General features: G+C 51.1%; 1 protein-coding gene across 3 annotated transcripts in view; it reads right to left on the bottom strand.

Annotated features, from left to right (window-relative positions):
• The window catches only part of shep (RNA binding motif single stranded interacting protein alan shepard), a 157,559-nt gene extending 153,276 nt beyond the window's left edge, over positions 1-4,283 (bottom strand). For 2 of the 3 annotated variants that reach the window (XM_050186813.3, XM_050186814.3), the window contains exon 1: positions 4,036-4,279. In XM_050186813.3, the coding sequence (XP_050042770.1) occupies positions 4,036-4,125 (90 nt within the window). In that variant the 5' untranslated portion in view covers positions 4,126-4,279. Of the gene's footprint in view, positions 1-4,035 lie in introns of all 3 variants that reach the window. The other variant, XM_055075764.2, reaches the window with a different exon arrangement.
• Positions 4,284-16,830: the final 12,547 nt, after the last annotated feature.

Raw genomic sequence — 16,830 nt, 5'->3', positions numbered from 1 at the left:
TAATAAGTTGGTGATGCGAGTGCGGACGGCGATGTGCCAGAAGCTCCCCGACGATTTTCAGAAACAACTGGAGAACTTCAGTGCGTTTGTCAAAGAGCTTGTGACCAAGGACATCTATGCGAGCCGCATCGTAAACATGGACGAAATCCTGCTTACGTTTGATGTTCCCCTTAGGAGGAGTGTCGCCGAGAAAGGAGAAAAAACTGTAACAGTGAGGTCAACTGGACATGAAAAATCGCACTTCACCGTTGTTCTCGCCTGCTGCACGGATGGTACAAAGCAGCCTCTCATATTAATTTTCAAGTAGGAGACGCTACCAAAACACTCCTTTCCTCCCGCTGTGGTGGTATAGGCCAATGCCAAAGGATGGATGGATGAAGATATGACGACTCTATGGTTCGACCAATGTTTTTCGCGTCGACCTGACGGATTTTTTCACGTTAAGAAGGGAATGCTTGTGATGGACAGTATGCGGGCACACTTCACGGATTCCATAAAGAAGAAGATTAGTGCGAAGAACGACGTCCCAGTGGTGATACCAGGCAGCATGACGAAGTTGCTGCAGCCACAAGACATTTCTGTGAACCACAGTTTCAAAGCAAAGCTGGGACGCTTCTGGGAGTCGTGCATGTCCAAGAGTGACCACAGTTTTACGAATACAGGACACGAGACGCGCAACGTTTGGAGAGGTGGCCAAATGGGTCTCCAACGCTTGGGACTCCATTTCTGCAAAAACAGCTGTAGCTGGATTCTCAAATGCCGGACTGATCCCATTTGCGAGTGGTGACAATGTTGGCGAAGACATCAGTGAGTCTGAGGACGACAGTGATGCGCCGGTAGAACTCCCACTTGAAGTTGCTGGATTATTTGTTAGCGACTCGGAGGAAGAGGGGTTCGATGGTTTTGCCTAAATGCCGTCTGTAAGTACATGCCATCGATGTGCATCAAAAACCATTTTTGAAAAATTAGTTCTGTCTAGACACCGGTGCGCCTTACATATGTTTTTCTTTTTTTCTGAAAAACTGCTGTCTTTAGGGGGGTGCGACTTATAGGCTGCAAAGTACGGTATGCAAGTGCTTTTGCACTTTCTGCCCATCAAAATTTCATGACCAGAAATATTTGAATACATCTTATTCCTACCCTTACCTCTCCTAGACAGCAGTCACGATTTCGTAATCTGTTCTGATCCCTGAAATCAGAACAGTGTGCTTGAGCAGGAGAAAGTGGGAACCTCACAGGGCTCAACATGCTGGTGCGAATCTCTGACATGAACACTTTGCAAACACTTTGCACACAAGGTTTCCAACAGGAGTGAGCACTCACACACAGCTTCACACAGTGAGGTGCACAAACTATCTCCACCAGCTGTTACACAGGCTGCCATGAGATGAGTCACAGCTGACCTTCCAAGTTGAAAGACACACAGTGACAAGACATGTGAATATAAGCTTTCACACAATGTACTTGGCGACAACCTGAGAATTAATTACAAGCTTTGCCTACAAAACTGCACTGCATTTGCCATGTGTGACTCCATGAACCATGGCATCACATAAATGAGAGAATGCAATGGACTGGTGCATCTACACAAATCATCCTTTTATTTGGACACTGCGCTATTGGCATGTGACGGACTACAGACACCTGTTCCAGCTTCAAAAACAAGCTCACAAATTTTACTCTGGAGGCAGCAGACAGAGGGAAGCCAATTTAGGAAGCTCTAATTTTACATACATTTATGAGCAATTGTTCTGCTCAAGCAATAATGGAGGCAGAGATTCACCAGTAACGTTACAGTTAGCCAAAACAGTCCAGAATTAGCGTATGTGACATCATGCTGCTGGCCACATGACCTTCAAATCGCCAAATCTGCACTTTCTATTCAGCAATGACCAACACATATGCTCCAACCTGAGTTAACATGGGCCCTAGGATGCCTTCCAGTCACCCACACCTGCAGTCACAGTGTTATATTGCATAAGATTCAAAAACAAAAAAAGACAATAAATGTATACCGACAACAAGGTTTATCGAGCATCAAAGCACGTACTGAACTTGCTGCACATGATCCCGCATGTGCTACTGATACCAACCACCAATGACATTGTGCAATTAATATCACACGGTCACTGCTATCAGCAACAAAGCTGCAAGTGTACATTTTGGGCATTCACTGCACGTGCACCAAAGTGGAAGACAGCTTTCCTGGAATGCACTTTAGAATGACTTTCCTTTTGGGTCAGCAACGTCACCAAAACTGTGGGCTACAGTGCTCACACGAAACTTGGCGGCAGTGCCGCAGGGTGTTGTTCCCCGCATCCCTTTTTCATAAACTGACACCTCTCTGCCTTCCTCCAACAAGTTCTTTCTTGCCGGTCACATCGAGCGATGCAGAGTGATGCAAATTCAAGCAATTTCGCCTATCATACAGATCTGTCATACATGAAAAATACTATAGCAAGCGACTGTATTCTGTGTCGGCGACAAGTGAGTGACAATGCTTAGCGTTTTAGAGCCATACCAACTACGTTGACGCATTCCCGTAATAAGCCTTCACAAAGGAAATACAGCGAAACAAAGCGACTGCGTGCAAACTCGCACCTTTTCAGCACGACCAATCGCACGCAGTTTTGTGTGCGCTTCTTTTTTTTTTCAGCTATTCTGTACAGTTTAATAGGGCTTAATCGCTTTCTACAGCTAGAATACACGGGTTCCACTGAGTGCTGCGCAAGCAATGTCAGATTGACGTTTTCACATCAACAGTCGCATTTCCCATGATTCATTCAAAGTATGACTTTACGAGCCGAAAACCAAGCCGAGACGCCAACGCTAATCGCTCCGGACTCGCGCAACACACGGCGATCGCCGCAGATACCGAAGCTACCCGAAGCGCAAAACGCCTTTAAGCGCAGTGTTGCCAGAACCAAGTATACAGGCTATTCATTTCACATTGCTTCAGACGAGCACTCGAAGCGGAAAGTGAATTCCACACGGCGATACTAAGCCTTACGTAGTCCTGGAACTTAACTGCACACAGGTAAAAACGGCATTTCAACAAGTGAACACACCAAAGCTGTAATACAGCAAACGCAAAACAAATACAAAACAATGCCCGTTTTAGTCGGCGAGTTTTCGACGACGACGGTCGGCCGTAGCGCTGCCCGCGCGGGCTACCCGCCTTATAGAGGCGCTCGGTCGCAGCGTCTACGAGCTAACTCGTACTAACGAGTAAGTTCGTGCGACGCGCAGCCAAGACATTTTATCCTGCGTTATTTATTGGGGATTGAAATGCACATCGCTCCGACGGCGGATTATTGGCGGCGAGTGTTGCGTGTAATCGGCAGAACGGCCTTCGACAGCTCTGACAAGCGACCGAAAAGGTCCCTCACGGTGCCCGGCAGCAAACAGTGCAAGCGAGATCTCTACGCTGACAAGTTGGTCACATGTCGTGCGGCCAAGGGGATTTTTCGAGTCCGACGAGGAAGACTTGTCTCCGTCATGGTATGGGGAGAGGAAGGGGCGCCATCGCACCTACCGACGGCGCTTGACTCGGAAACGATCGTGTCAACAGCCCTGCCCGGGTTTGCCCGTTTTTTTTTTTTTTTTTTTTTTTTGAGTCCCCCCCCCCCCCCCCCCCCCCCGCTGCGACTGCCCGATCACCCCCGGCCCCCATCCCGCCCGGCGGAGTCGATGCGCGTTTGCTGATCGGTCACTGAAAGAAAATAAATTCGCTAAGAAGCTAATTTCCGCCCGCACCGTGGACATTCTCGGGTGCCACTTGAAAGCTTTGTGTCAAAGCCTCACGCAATCTTTCCTCCGTGGAGGTGGGGAAGGAGGCGGCACGGAGTAGGGAAAAAAAAATTCGAGAGTGGCGGTGAGGCCGAACTCAGGAGTTCACTGGCCAGCGGCGCCGGAAAGCGATAAAGAGCGGCCGTCGGCGCCCGATGGCCGCGCGCGCACGGCGATCGCGCCGCGAGCAAGCGCCGCTGACAGGGGAGCCCGTGACAGGCAGCCCCTCCCCGGACCCCGGGTCACCTTTCGCGGGTTGGCGGCGTAGACGGGCCTCCGTCCGGCAGGGTCCCGGTAGGCAGCCGCCTGTTTGCCGGCCTGGAAAGACGGCTGCATCCTCCGCGGGCGCTCGGGTCCTTTTCAACGCCGTAATCCACAGCAGGCCATGGCACGCGCGCACTCCCCACCACGTCCACAACCGCTTCCTTCTCTCGCGGCTGCTGCTGCTGCTGCTGCGGGGACGGTTTAGCCGCGGCGCTAGGTATAAGGGCGCGGCGCAAAGGATACGGCCCGCTTGAGACGCCAGGGGATGCTAGCGGAAAAGCTGCTGCCGGCCGCCCAGACGTCACGTGGCCCCACTCATCTTTCCCCCACCTCCCTTCGAGGAATGCCGCCGCAGGAGCAGAATGTGCGAGGGTAGCGCCATCTAATGAATGCCGCGCAAAATATGGATCCTCCGAGACTTGAAGCCGCTGCCGCTGCAAGTGGCGCTGGTGGCCCCGATAGTTTTGGCACCAAACTCGGGATACACCATGGCAGTTTACTTCATTAATTAATTTGCCCATAGTTTCATTATGTGCACTCTCTCACATGTCACTCATATGTGAGCAAAATTTGGGTTACGAAGTTGAGCCAGTGGTTCTACGGAAGATTTATATCATAATAAATTTTATAACTACACTCGACTGATCATACCAAACTACAAAGATATCTTGTTCGAGAACTTAAATTATAACCATTCTATCATTAATGCCTTTTCTTTTTGAATCAATCAATTTATTATTTGAAAATACATTTGTTAAAGACAGCATTCAACTAATTCTAAGCACATTACGAATGTCGTCCAAGATGGAAAATGTAAATATTGTTACTATTGTCATATATTAATATTGTTACGGAAGAATGAACGAAGAAAGGAAGTAGAAGATCGCGAGACGCTGGCTGCTGCGGGTTGTTGGTGGTCAGCCATCTTAACTACTCAGACTCATTTTGTATATATACATATTGTAAATATAATCTTCTATAGTCCCAACATCCCCGTAACATATTGGTGAGAGGTGCATGGTACCACCAATGGTACCACGGCTGGAAAGAGAGCTCCGCAGTGGACGTCGCATCACCGTCCGCACCATGAATGATGGTGAGCACTCGGGATCAACGTCGTTGCCGCCTCCTACGTCACCGTATGCTACGTCGCTGTCACCTTCCGTTGTCGTTGTGCAACCCAAGGATCCTGAAACTTTCTGCGGGACCGATGGCGGCGGCGTTGAACAGCGGGTGGCCATGTACGAACGTGTGAGTGGAATCAACAGAGGGGACCCTACGCTTATGCTAGTTAACCTGTTGTTCTACCTAAGAGGCACGGCAAATGTATGGTACGAAAACCACGAAGAGGAGCCAACCAGCTGGGACCAATGCAAAGAGAAGTTGACAGGGTTGTTTGGCAAACCAGCCGGCCGTAAAATTGCCGCAAAGTAGGAACTGGCCTCCCGTGCTCAATCCCCCACGCAGACCTGTCTCGTACATCCAGGACGTGCTGGCACTTTGTCGTAAGGCCGATCACGACATGACAGAAGCTGAGAAGGTAGGGCACGTGCTTAAGGGCATTGCTGACGACGCGTTTAATCTGCTCATGTGCAAAAGCTGCTCTACAGTTGATGCTATCATTAAAGAGTGCCGACAATTCGAGCAGGCCAAAAGCCGACGCGTCTTGCAACCATTCGCCAGACTTGCCAATACTGGCGCAACGTCGACGTGTGATCAACCCGCACAGCAGCATGCGTCGACGTCAGAGGATGTGATGCGAATCGTTAGACGTGAACTGGATCCGATGGCGCCCGCAGCTTTCGGTTCGCGTAGCCCTGATGCTACGACATTTTCAGTTCCTCTCGTACAAGCCATCGTTCGCCAGGAACTTGAGAACATTGGTTTACGCTCTGTGTGTGCTGTCGCCCATCCCAGAGCTAACGAACGCCCTTCTACTATTTTCGCTCCACCCCGACGCTTCTCTCCGCGTTATGGCAAGCCGATTGAGTGGAGAACCGCGGACGACCAGCCGATATGTTTCACCTGTCGCCGCATTGGTCATGTCGCCAGATACCAGCTGTCGAAACTCGTGGTCCTCAACACCTGGCACGCCGACTAACCTGAGCCGTTTTAATGAAAATGCCCGCAATGTTTCGCCCACCGCCGAGTCTAATAGCGACAACTCAACTAGAAACACGTGGTACGTACACTCCCTCACCATCGCCGCGCGGACACCAGTCTCGTCATCGCAAACACGTCGCCCATCTTTCCGTTCGCCGCAGCCACGTCGCCTTTCGTCCCCTGTGGCTTTTGGCCGCACCCTTTCGGAAAACTAAGAAATGCAGCCATCGGAGGTTGTGCTGCATTGCCTACTACCGCAGCAAATCCTCTGTCTGTGCCCACAAGGAGAAGCGTAATTGACGTTAAAATAGACGGCTTACCTGTCCAAGCACTCGTCGACACTGGAGCTCACGTATTTGTGATGAATACTAGCCTTCGTAGACTAAAGAAGGTCATCACCCCAGCAGCTGCCCGAGTGCTTCGTGTGGCCGACGGCGGCGTGCTGGTTATTCTTGGAATGTGTACTGCGCGTTTAATTATTGCCGGCCGTCCTATTTCTGTTCTCTTTGCTGTGATCGACAACTGCCCTCACGACGTTATCCTTGGATTGGACTTTTTATCCACTTATTCTGCTCTCATCGACTGAGTGACCGGCGTTCTTCAGTTGGAACTGCTGCAACTCGCCGATGCTCCGAGCACCGCCCCACTGCACTTGTGCTCGCTTCACGATGTGCGTCTGTCACCCGAGGCAGTTACTTACGTCACTTTGACCGCCCAGCCACAGGTTCCTGATGGTGAATATGTGCTTCGCCCCATCATCGACGTGCTTTTGAACCGGAACGTTGCTGTTCCGCATACGTTGGTCACGGTTACTAACAACGACGTTGTTCTACCGCTTCCGAATTTCAGCCTGTGCCCTAAAGTGATTCCGGCCGGCATCTTCTTGGCCAGCGTTTCTAGCGGTTCGGAATTTGACATTCAGAGTCTGAATGTCGAGAGTGGTGTTACGTTTCGCCTACAACGCGCGGTACAGCCGGCGCGGATGCAACGGACGCCGGGGCTTCGTTCAAAGCGGCGGACATTTTGGCCCGTTCAGCGCCGCCGATACGCCTCCCCGCCAAGCGCGTCCAGGCATGTTTCAATGCCACGTGTCTTCAAGTGTGCGTGTGTGTGTGTGTGCATGTTGGTGCCCACGCTTGTCAAAGCGCGGCAGCCGGGGAGAGGAGCTCCCCAAGTGTGAAGCGAGGAGGTCTGACCGGCGCCGGCCCGGCGGATGCGTCACTACACTCGTCCCAACGTGTCTCTCAGCCTGTCCGTGCCGCGCATCACGTGCGCCTCTGTCGAGGCGTTCCTTCTTCCCCTCGGCTCCGAGAGTATAAGAGCAGCTGCTCGCGGACGCCGAGAGAGGCTCCGATTTCTTCTGTCGAGTAACGTGCTCTCCCGTCTCTCCACTTCGGTCGACCTGACCGCCCGCTCTTTTGCGATGCTAGAATGAACAAGTTGTTCTGTTACCAGTCGACTCATGCTTTGCCAGGACCTTCGGATGCTTCCAGTTGTGCCCCAGGCCGCGAGGCCAACGCTACCCTTGGGGCTTGCGACCCAGATGCAACAACTCGTGCCAGCGGTGCGATTGCAACAACTGGTGGCAGCGGTGGGATTGCAACAACGGGTGTCAGCGCTGAGATTGCAACAACTGGCTGGTAGCGGTGAGATCGCGACAACGGAGGCCAGCAGCGAAGATATGCGGTTGACTGTATGCTGAGCAGCACAACGACCATCCGGGAGCAGTGCAACGAGCCCTGTGTGATGACTGGTTGCCTGCAGCGGAACGACTGCGCTGAATTCTTGGCTGCGAGGTTTGGTGAGTGCGGGACTTTCGTCTTCTGAGTTTTGCCAGGCTTTTGTTAGTGTCAGAAACAGAGCTGGTAATTGTGGTTGTCGTTGCTGCCGGGTTAGTTTGCGGCAAGACAATAGAAGGCAGTAGAGAAAGCAGCATTCAGAGCAGCCATGGATTTGAAGTCGTTGCGCAAACCGAAATTGCTGGAGCTTGCAAGAGAGTTGGGTCTGGATGTCTCAGACAAACTCAGAAAACCAGAACTGCTAAGGGCTATTCTTGAGTTAGAAGCTGAGGATGACGAGCTGTCGGAATGCCTTGAGACCATTGAGGTGAGGGAGACGGCAAAAAGACAAGAACTTAAAGAACAGAAAGAGCGAGAGCAACAAGAAAAAGAGCGCGACCGTCAACACGCTTTGGAAATGAAGCGTCTCGAGGTAGAGATGGAACGCGCTCGTAATGGAAGTCAGGCACACGGTGCAGGAGGACGAGTATCGTTCAAAATGACTGACCTGATGCGGCCGTTTAATCTTGGAGAGGACATTGGTTTGTTCCTGGTTAACTTTGAGCGAACGTGCGAGAAGCAGGGGTTCTCTCGGGAAACGTGGCCACAGCGCTTGCTCACTTTGTTACCCGGTGAGGCGGCCGACGTAGTCGCTCGCTTAAAGAGAGAGGAGGCAGAGGATTTCGATAAAGTGAAATCGAGTCTGCTAAAAAAGTACAGGCTGTCAGCGGAGGCGTTCCGTCGGAAGTTTCGGGAAAATGAGAAAGGCAAAAGTGAGTCATATACAGAGTTTGCCTACAGGCTTATGTCAAACATGCAGGAGTGGCTCAAAGAAGAGAAAGCGTTTGGTGACCACGAGAAAGTTCTGCAGTGTTTCGGGCTGGAACAGTTTTATAGTCGGTTACCTGAGAACGTGCGGTACTGGGTCTTGGATAGGCCAGACGTTAGTACGGTGGCTAAAGCCGCCGAGCTATACGAGGAGTTTGTGACGCGTCGGGCTCGCGGAGCTAAGGACGGTCAAAAGGGTGAATTTGGCTCCAAGTTTGAGAGGCCGAAGTTCACGCCCATGAGAAAGCGGTTCGAGACGAGGCAAGCGCGCGTGTGTTATACGTGCCAGAAGCCGGGTCACTTTTCGGCGCAGTGTCCGACCGAACCTAAGGAGACGGCGGCAGCCGAAGCCGAACGCAGAAAACGGTTCGAGACGAGGCAAGCGCGCGTGTGTTATACGTGCCAGAAGCCGGGTCACTTTTCGGCGCAGTGTCCAGAAACAAAAACAAAAGTCGTGTTTTTGTCATTATGCAGCACTGACGAGAACATGAAGCTTCTCGAGCCTTACATGCGAGACCTCCTTGTGAACGGGAAAGAGTGCCGAGCGCTTCGCGATTCCGCAGCTACGATGGATGTAGTTCACCCCTCTTACGTAGAACCCGATATGTTCACGGGCGAGTGCGCATGGATCAAGCAAGCCGTGGAAGCTCATAGCGTGTGTCTGCCCGTAGCAAAAGTGCTTATTGAAGGACCTTTCGGAGCACTTGAGACGGAAGCCGCAGTGTCATCTATGCTGTCCCCCCAGTACCCGTACCTATTTTCGAACAGGTCCGATCACCTCCTGCGCGAGAAGGGGCTTTTGTTTGGTGAGGCTAGCGTTCAGGCCTTAACCAGATCGAAGGTTCGGGAGCTCGCTGCAAAGGCGGTAGTTGCGGGGCCGACGTTGTCGAACAATGAGAAAGGGTCAGAGGCGCAGCAAGCTGATATTCTGAGCACGTCCGAACTGAATACAATTGAGCCTGTAGCGTTGAAGGCACCAGATACTGGAGAGGAAATGCCCGACACGGGAAAGTTAGAAGAGCTATCTGCAGATTTGCTCATCGCGCCTACGTCAGACGGACTTAATAGGTTGCTAAAAGTCAGCCGGTCGGCTTTGATAGCCGAGCAAAAAAAGGATGGCAGCCTAGAAAACATACGCTGCAATGTCAAGGAAGGTATCGCCAAGAAAAATGCTCGTTTTGTGGAAAGAGGTGGGGTCCTGTACCGGAAGTATCAAGACCGCAGGGGAGTGGAGTTCGATCAGCTGATCGTGCCTCAGTGCTACCGTCAGGATCTGTTGCGATTGTCGCATGGGGGTTCGTGGTCCGGACACCTAGGAGTTAAGAAAACGAAGGACCGTCTCTTGCAAGAGTACTATTGGCCAGGGTGTTTTCGGGACGCAGACCACTTTGTGAGGACATGTGACACCTGTCAGCGGGTGGGCAAACCAGGGGACAAATCGAGGGCACCGTTGAAGTTGGTACCTATCATTACGGAGCCTTTTAGAAGGCTCGTAATTGATACAGTGGGACCTCTGCCGGTAACAACCACGGGGCACAGACACATTTTGACTGTGATCTGCCCAGCGACAAAGTTCCCTGAAGCAGTGCCGCTTAAAGAACTCAGCTCAGTTGAGATAGTCGATGCACTACTGTCGATATTTGCGCGAGTTGGTTTTCCTGCGGAAATCCAATCAGATCAGGACACAGTGTTTGCTAGCCCTTTGACGACAGCCTTTCTCGAAAGGTGTGGGGTAAAGCTGTTAGACAGCTCAGTGTACCACACAATGTCGAATTCCGTTGAGAAGCTCCACTCCGTCATGAAGCGCGTGTTGAGAGCATTGTGTTTTAAACAACAAACTGACTGGGAGCTGTGTCTGCCTGGGGTGACGTTGGCATTAAAGACCGCGCCGCATGCGGCTACGGGGTTTTCGCCAGCTGAGCTAGTGTACGGTCGCTCGCTGCGTTCTCCGCTTCGCATGCTTCGAGACGGATCACTGCCCTCTCCAATGGCTGCAGACCATCTCTTCCACAAATGGCCGCCTCCTGCGCTGGAGCCTCGCTTTACAACAATATTCCTTTGAGGTGCGTTACAAAAAGGGGAGTCTCAACGGTAACGCCGATGGCTTAAGTCGAAGCCCCTAACGTAGGAATCAGCCTCAGAGTTGTTTGTTACTGATGTTTTTCTTCCTGAGGCAGGATTTTTAACATATTGCTTTTGTTTAGTGTTTCAAAGTGATGACGTGCTTTCTAGTGCAATTTTCCAATTTGTGGACGCGTTCTGAGTGCTGCTAGACTACTGTAAGGAACTAGGCAGTGGTATAAAAGGGGAAAGAGCCTGGCAGGACTTGGTGAGGGTTGTTTCGTGATTGCTGACTGAGCGGTTGAGTTTTGGCGTAGTTCTAACGCTTGCCGGGAACGACAACAAAAATGTCAACTCTCCCGAAGTCACTTTGCAGTGTCCTGTGTGAACCTGAACGAGAGAACGAGGCCTTCTCTGTGCGCTGCGCTCAAGAAACGCCGAAGGACGCCCGACTTCGGTTATGAGCATCATCGAGCGACATCCCTCCGGACAGCGGATGCAGTCCCCTGACCATCGGGATCTCCTTCCCCCGGCTGGGCAGTCTGTTACGTTTCGCCTACAACGCGCGGTACAGCCGGCGCGGATGCAACGGACGCCGGGGCTTCGTTCAAAGCGGCGGACATTTTGGCCCGTTCAGCGCCACCGATACGCCTCCCCGCCAAGCGCGTCCAGGCATGTTTCAATGCCACGTGTCTTCAAGTGTGCGTGTGTGTGTGTGTGTGTGTGCATGTTGGTGCCCATGCTTGTCAAAGCGCGGCAGCCGGGGAGAGGAGCTCCCCAAGTGTGAAGCGAGGAGGTCTGACCGGCGCCGGCCCGGCGGATGCGTCACTACACTCGTCCCAACGTGTCTCTCAGCCTGTCCGTGCCGCGCATCACGTGCGCCTCTGTCGAGGCGTTCCTTCTTCCCCTTGGCTCCGAGAGTATAAGAGCAGCTGCTCCCGGACGCTGAGAGAGGCTCCGATTTCTTCTGTCGAGTAACGTGCTCTCCCGTCTCTCCACTTCGGTCGACCTGACCGCCCGCTCTTTTGCGATGCTAGAATGAACAAGTTGTTCTGTTACCAGTCGACTCATGCTTTGCCAGGACCTTCGGATGCTTCCAGTTGTGCCCCAGGCCGCCAGGCCAACGCTACCCTTGGGGCTTGCGACCCAGATGCAACAACTCGTGCCAGCGGTGCGATTGCAACAGTGGCTTATTGGCGCCAATTGCCGCTCACACCTCTGGTTCTTTAACGGCTGACTTCGCGAAAATGATTACACCTGACCTCACCTCTGCACAGGCCACGGACATGCGTCACCTGCTTGAATCGTACAGTGACATCTTTGATTTGGGCGACAGGCTTTTAGGCCAAACATCTGTCGTTGACCACCGTATAAACACTGGAGACACGAATCCTATTCGTCGGCGTGTCTATCGGATATCGAATGCTGAACGTCGAGTCATCATATCAGAAGTGGACAAAATGCTCCGCAAAGGGGTCATCGAGCCATCAGCCAGCACTTGGGCTTCGCCTGTCGTACTTGTGAACAAGAAAGATGGTACCTGGCGTTTTTGCGTCGATTATCGCCACTTCAACAAAATCACGCGCAAGACGTCTACCCACTACCACGCATCGATGACGCATTGGACTGCTTGCACGGAGCTAAATACTTCTCGTCCATCGATCTTCGATCCGGCTACTGGCAGATTTCAATTGATGAAATGGACCACGAGAAGATGGCATTCATCACGCCAGATGGGTTACGTCAGTACAAAGTCATGCCCTTTGGCCTATGCAATGCTCCTGCGACAGTTGAACGTACGATGGACTCTCTTCTGCGAGGCTTCAAATGGACCACCTGTCTCTGTTACCTTGACGACGTTATTGTTTTTTCTCCCACGCTCGGCAGCCACCTTATCCGACTCGCTGAAATTCTTGCGGTCTTCCGAAAAGCCGGCCTACAACTGAACTCCGCGAAGTGTCAATTCGGGCGCCGTCAGATTAAAGTGTTGGGACACCTCGTTGACGCATCCGGTGTCCAACCAGATCCGGAAAATGTTCGTGCCGTACGCAGTTTCTCTGTGCCACGTTCTGCTTCTGACGTGCGCTGCTTCGTCGGCCTGTGTTCTTTCGCCGTTTCGTCAAAAACTTCGCCGACGTTGCTCGGCCTTTGACAGATCTTCTAAAGAAGAACACGTCATTCTCATGCGGCCCGGAGCAGGCTCACGCGTTCGCCCCTCTCATCGGGTTTCTGACCACCCCTCCCATACTTGCCCACTTTGATCCATATGCACCGACCGAAGTCCACACTGACGCAAGCGGCCACGGCATTGGCGCTGTTCTCGCCCAACAGGTGAACGGTACCGAGTGCGTGATAGCTTACGCCAGCCGTCTGCTGTCACCTGCCGAAATAAATTACTCCTTCACCGAGCGGGAGTGCTTGGCTTTAGTTTGGGCTGTCGCAAAGTTCCGGCCATATTCCGGTCGCAAAGTTCCGGCCATATCACGGTGACGGAGGTCGTAGCGTTGCTTCTGCTTATGTTGAGACACTTGTAGACGAGCGCGCGCAAGTTGGCGAGCGTGGTCAGCATGGGCGATTGCATCACGGGCATAATCGCTAGTTGAAGCTGTGGCGGACGGAAGCACAGTGTCCAGTGGTAGCGTTGGTTCGCGGCCATCATCATCATCATCATCAGCCTGATTACGCCCACTGCAGGGCAAAGGCCTCTCCCATACTTCTCCAACTACCCCGGTCATGTACTAATTGTGGCCATGTTGACCCTCCAAACTTCCTTATCTCATCTGCCCACCTAACTTTCTGTCGCCCCCTGCTACGCTTCCCTTCCCTCGGAATCCAGTCCGTAACCCTTAATGACCATCGGTTATCTTCCCTCCTCATTACATGTCCTGCCCATGCCCATTTCTTTTTCTTGATTTCAACTAAGATGTCATTAACGCGCGTTTGTTCCCTCACCCAATCTGCTCTTTTCTTATCCCTTAACGTTACACCTATCATTCTTCTTTCCATAGCTCGTTGCGTCGTCCTCAATTTAAGTAGAACCCTTTTCGTAAGCCTCCAGGTTTCTGCCCCGTACGTGAGTACTGGTAAGACACAGCTGTTATACACTTTTCTCTTGAGGGATAATGGCAACCTGCTGTTCATGATCTGCGAATGCCTGCCAAACGCACCCCAGCCCATTCTTATTCTTCTGATTATTTCACTCTCATGATCTGGATCAGCAGTCACTACCTGTCCTAAGTAGATGTATTCTCTTACCACTTCCAGTGCCTCGCTACCTATCGTAAACTGCTGTTCCCTTCCGAGACTGTTAAACATTACTTTAGTTTTCTGCAGATTCATTTTTAGTCCCACCCTTCTGCTCTGCCTCTCCAGATCAGTGAGCATGCATTGCAGTTGGTCCCCTGAGTTACTAAGCAAGGCAATATCATCAGCGAAGCGCAAGTTACTAAGGTATTCTCCATTTACTCTTATCCCCAATTCTTCCCAATCCAGGTCTCTGAATACCTCCTGTAAACACGCTGTGAATAGCATTGGAGAGATCGTATCTCCCTGCCTGACGCCTTTCTTTATTGGGATTTTGTTGCTTTCTTTATGGAGGAGTACAGTGGCTGTGGAGCCGCTATAGATATCTTTCAGTATTTTTACATACGGCTCGTCTACACCCTGATTCCGCAATGCCTCCATGACTGCTGAGGTTTCGACTGAATCAAACGCTTTCTCGTAATCAATGAAAGCTATATATAATGGTTGGTTATATTCCGCACATTTCTCTATCACCTGATTGATAGTGTGAATATGATCTATTGTTGAGTAGCCTTTACGGAATCCTGCCTGGTCCTTTGGTTGACGGAACTCTAAGGTGTTCCGGATTCTATTTGCAATTACCTTAGTAAATACTTTGTAGGCAACGGACAGTAAGCTGATCGGTCTATAATTTTTCAAGTCTTTGGCGTCGCCTTTCTTATGAATTAGGATTATGTTAGCGTTCTTCCAAGATTCCGGTACGCTCGAGGTCTTGAGGCATTGTGTATACAGGGTGGCCAGTTTTTCTAGAACAATCTGCCCACCATCCTTCAGCAAATCTGCTGTTACCTGATCCTTCCCAGCTGCCTTCCCCCTTTGTATAGCTCCCAAGGCTTTCTTTACTTCTTCCGGCGTTACTTCTGGGATATCAAATTCCTCTAGATTATTATCTCTTCCATTATCATCGTGGGTGCCACTCGTACTGTATAAATCTCTATAGAACTCCTCAGCCACTTGAACTATCTCATCCATATTAGTAATGATATTGCCGGCTTTGTCTCTTAGCGCATACATCTGATTCTTGCCAATTCCTAGTTTCTTCTTCACTGCTTTTAGGCTTCCTCCGTTCCTGAGAGCTTGTTCAATTCTATCCATGTTATACTTCCTTATGTCAGCTGTCTTACGCTTGTTGATTAACTTCGAAAGTTCTGCCAGTTCTATTCTAGCTGTAGGGTTAGAGGCTTTCATACATTGGCGTTTCTTGATCAGATCTTTCGTCTCCTGCGATAGCTTACTGGTATCCTGTCTAACGGAGTTACCACCGACTTCTATTGCACACTCCTTAATGATGCCCACAAGATTGTCGTTCATTGCTTCAACACTAAGGTCCTCTTCGTGACTTAAAGCCGAATACCTGTTCTGTAGCTTGATCTGGAATTCCTCTATTTTCCCTCTTAGCGCTAACTCATTGATCGGCTTCTTATGTACCAGTTTCCTCCGTTCCCTCCTCAGGTCTAGGCTAATTCGAGTTCTTACCATCCTGTGGTCACTGCAGCGCACCTTACCGAGCACGTCCACATCTTGTATGATGCCAGGGTTAGCGCAGAGTATGAAATCTATTTCATTTCTAGTCTCGCCGTTCGGGCTCCTCCACGTCCATTTTCGGCTGTCCCGCTTGCGGAAGAACGTATTCATTATCCGCATATTATTCTGTTCTGCAAACTCTACTAATAACTCTCCTCTGCTATTCCTAGAGCCTATGCCATATTCCCCCACTGACTTGTCTCCAGCATGCTTCTTGCCTACCTTGGCATTGAAATCGCCCATCAGTATGGTGTATTTTGTTTTCACTCTACCCATCGCCGATTCCACGTCTTCGTAGAAGCTTTCGACTTCCTGGTCATCATGACTGGATGTAGGGGCGTAGACCTGTACAACCTTCATTTTGTACCTCTTATTAAGTTTCACAACAAGACATGCCACCCTCTCGTTAATGCTATAGAATTCCTGTATGTTACCAGCTATATTCTTATTAATCAGGAATCCGACTCCTAGTTCTCGTCTCTCCGCTAAGCCCCGGTAGCACAGGACGTGCCCGCTCCTTAAGACTGTATATGCTTCTTTTGGCCTCCTAACTTCACTGAGCCCTATTATATCCCATTTACTGCCCTCTAATTCTTCCAATAGCACTGCTAGACTCGCCTCACTAGATAATGTTCTTGCGTTAAACGTTGCCAGGTTCATATTCCAATGGCGGCCATACAAGAGGTAAAACGGGGAAAAGCCGGGAGGAGACGGGAGGAGTTGTATGCAAAGGTAATGTAAGGTAGAGCCAGGTCCCAGTCACGGTGGTCGTCGGAAACGTATTTGGATATCATGTCTGTAAGGGTGCGGTTCAAGCGCTCAGTGAGGCCGTTCGTTTGGGGATGGTAGGAGGTGGTAAATTTATGCCGTATAGCAGGCACGCATGATGTCGTCGATGGCTTTGGCCAAAAACATACGGCCACGGTCTGTTAGCAATTGACGCAGAGCACCATGCATCAAAATAATATCATGTAGGAGGAAGCCCGCAACATCAGTTGCGCAACTGATCGGAAGAGTACGGGTTACGGCGTAGCGGGTCGCGTAGTTCACCGCGACTGCAACCCACTTGTTCCCTGATGTAGATTTCGGAAATGGGCCGAGAAGGTCTAAGCCGACACGATGAAAGGGCTCGGCAGGAATGTGGAGCGGCTGCAGGTAACCAGCGGGGAGCTGGGAAGGC

Source organism: Dermacentor andersoni, chromosome 2 (assembly GCF_023375885.2).
Source record: "Dermacentor andersoni chromosome 2, qqDerAnde1_hic_scaffold, whole genome shotgun sequence".
Classification (NCBI taxonomy): Eukaryota; Metazoa; Arthropoda; class Arachnida; order Ixodida; family Ixodidae; genus Dermacentor; species Dermacentor andersoni.
Note: the sequence above shows the minus strand (reverse complement) of the source record. Positions and strands in the feature narration are given on the sequence as shown.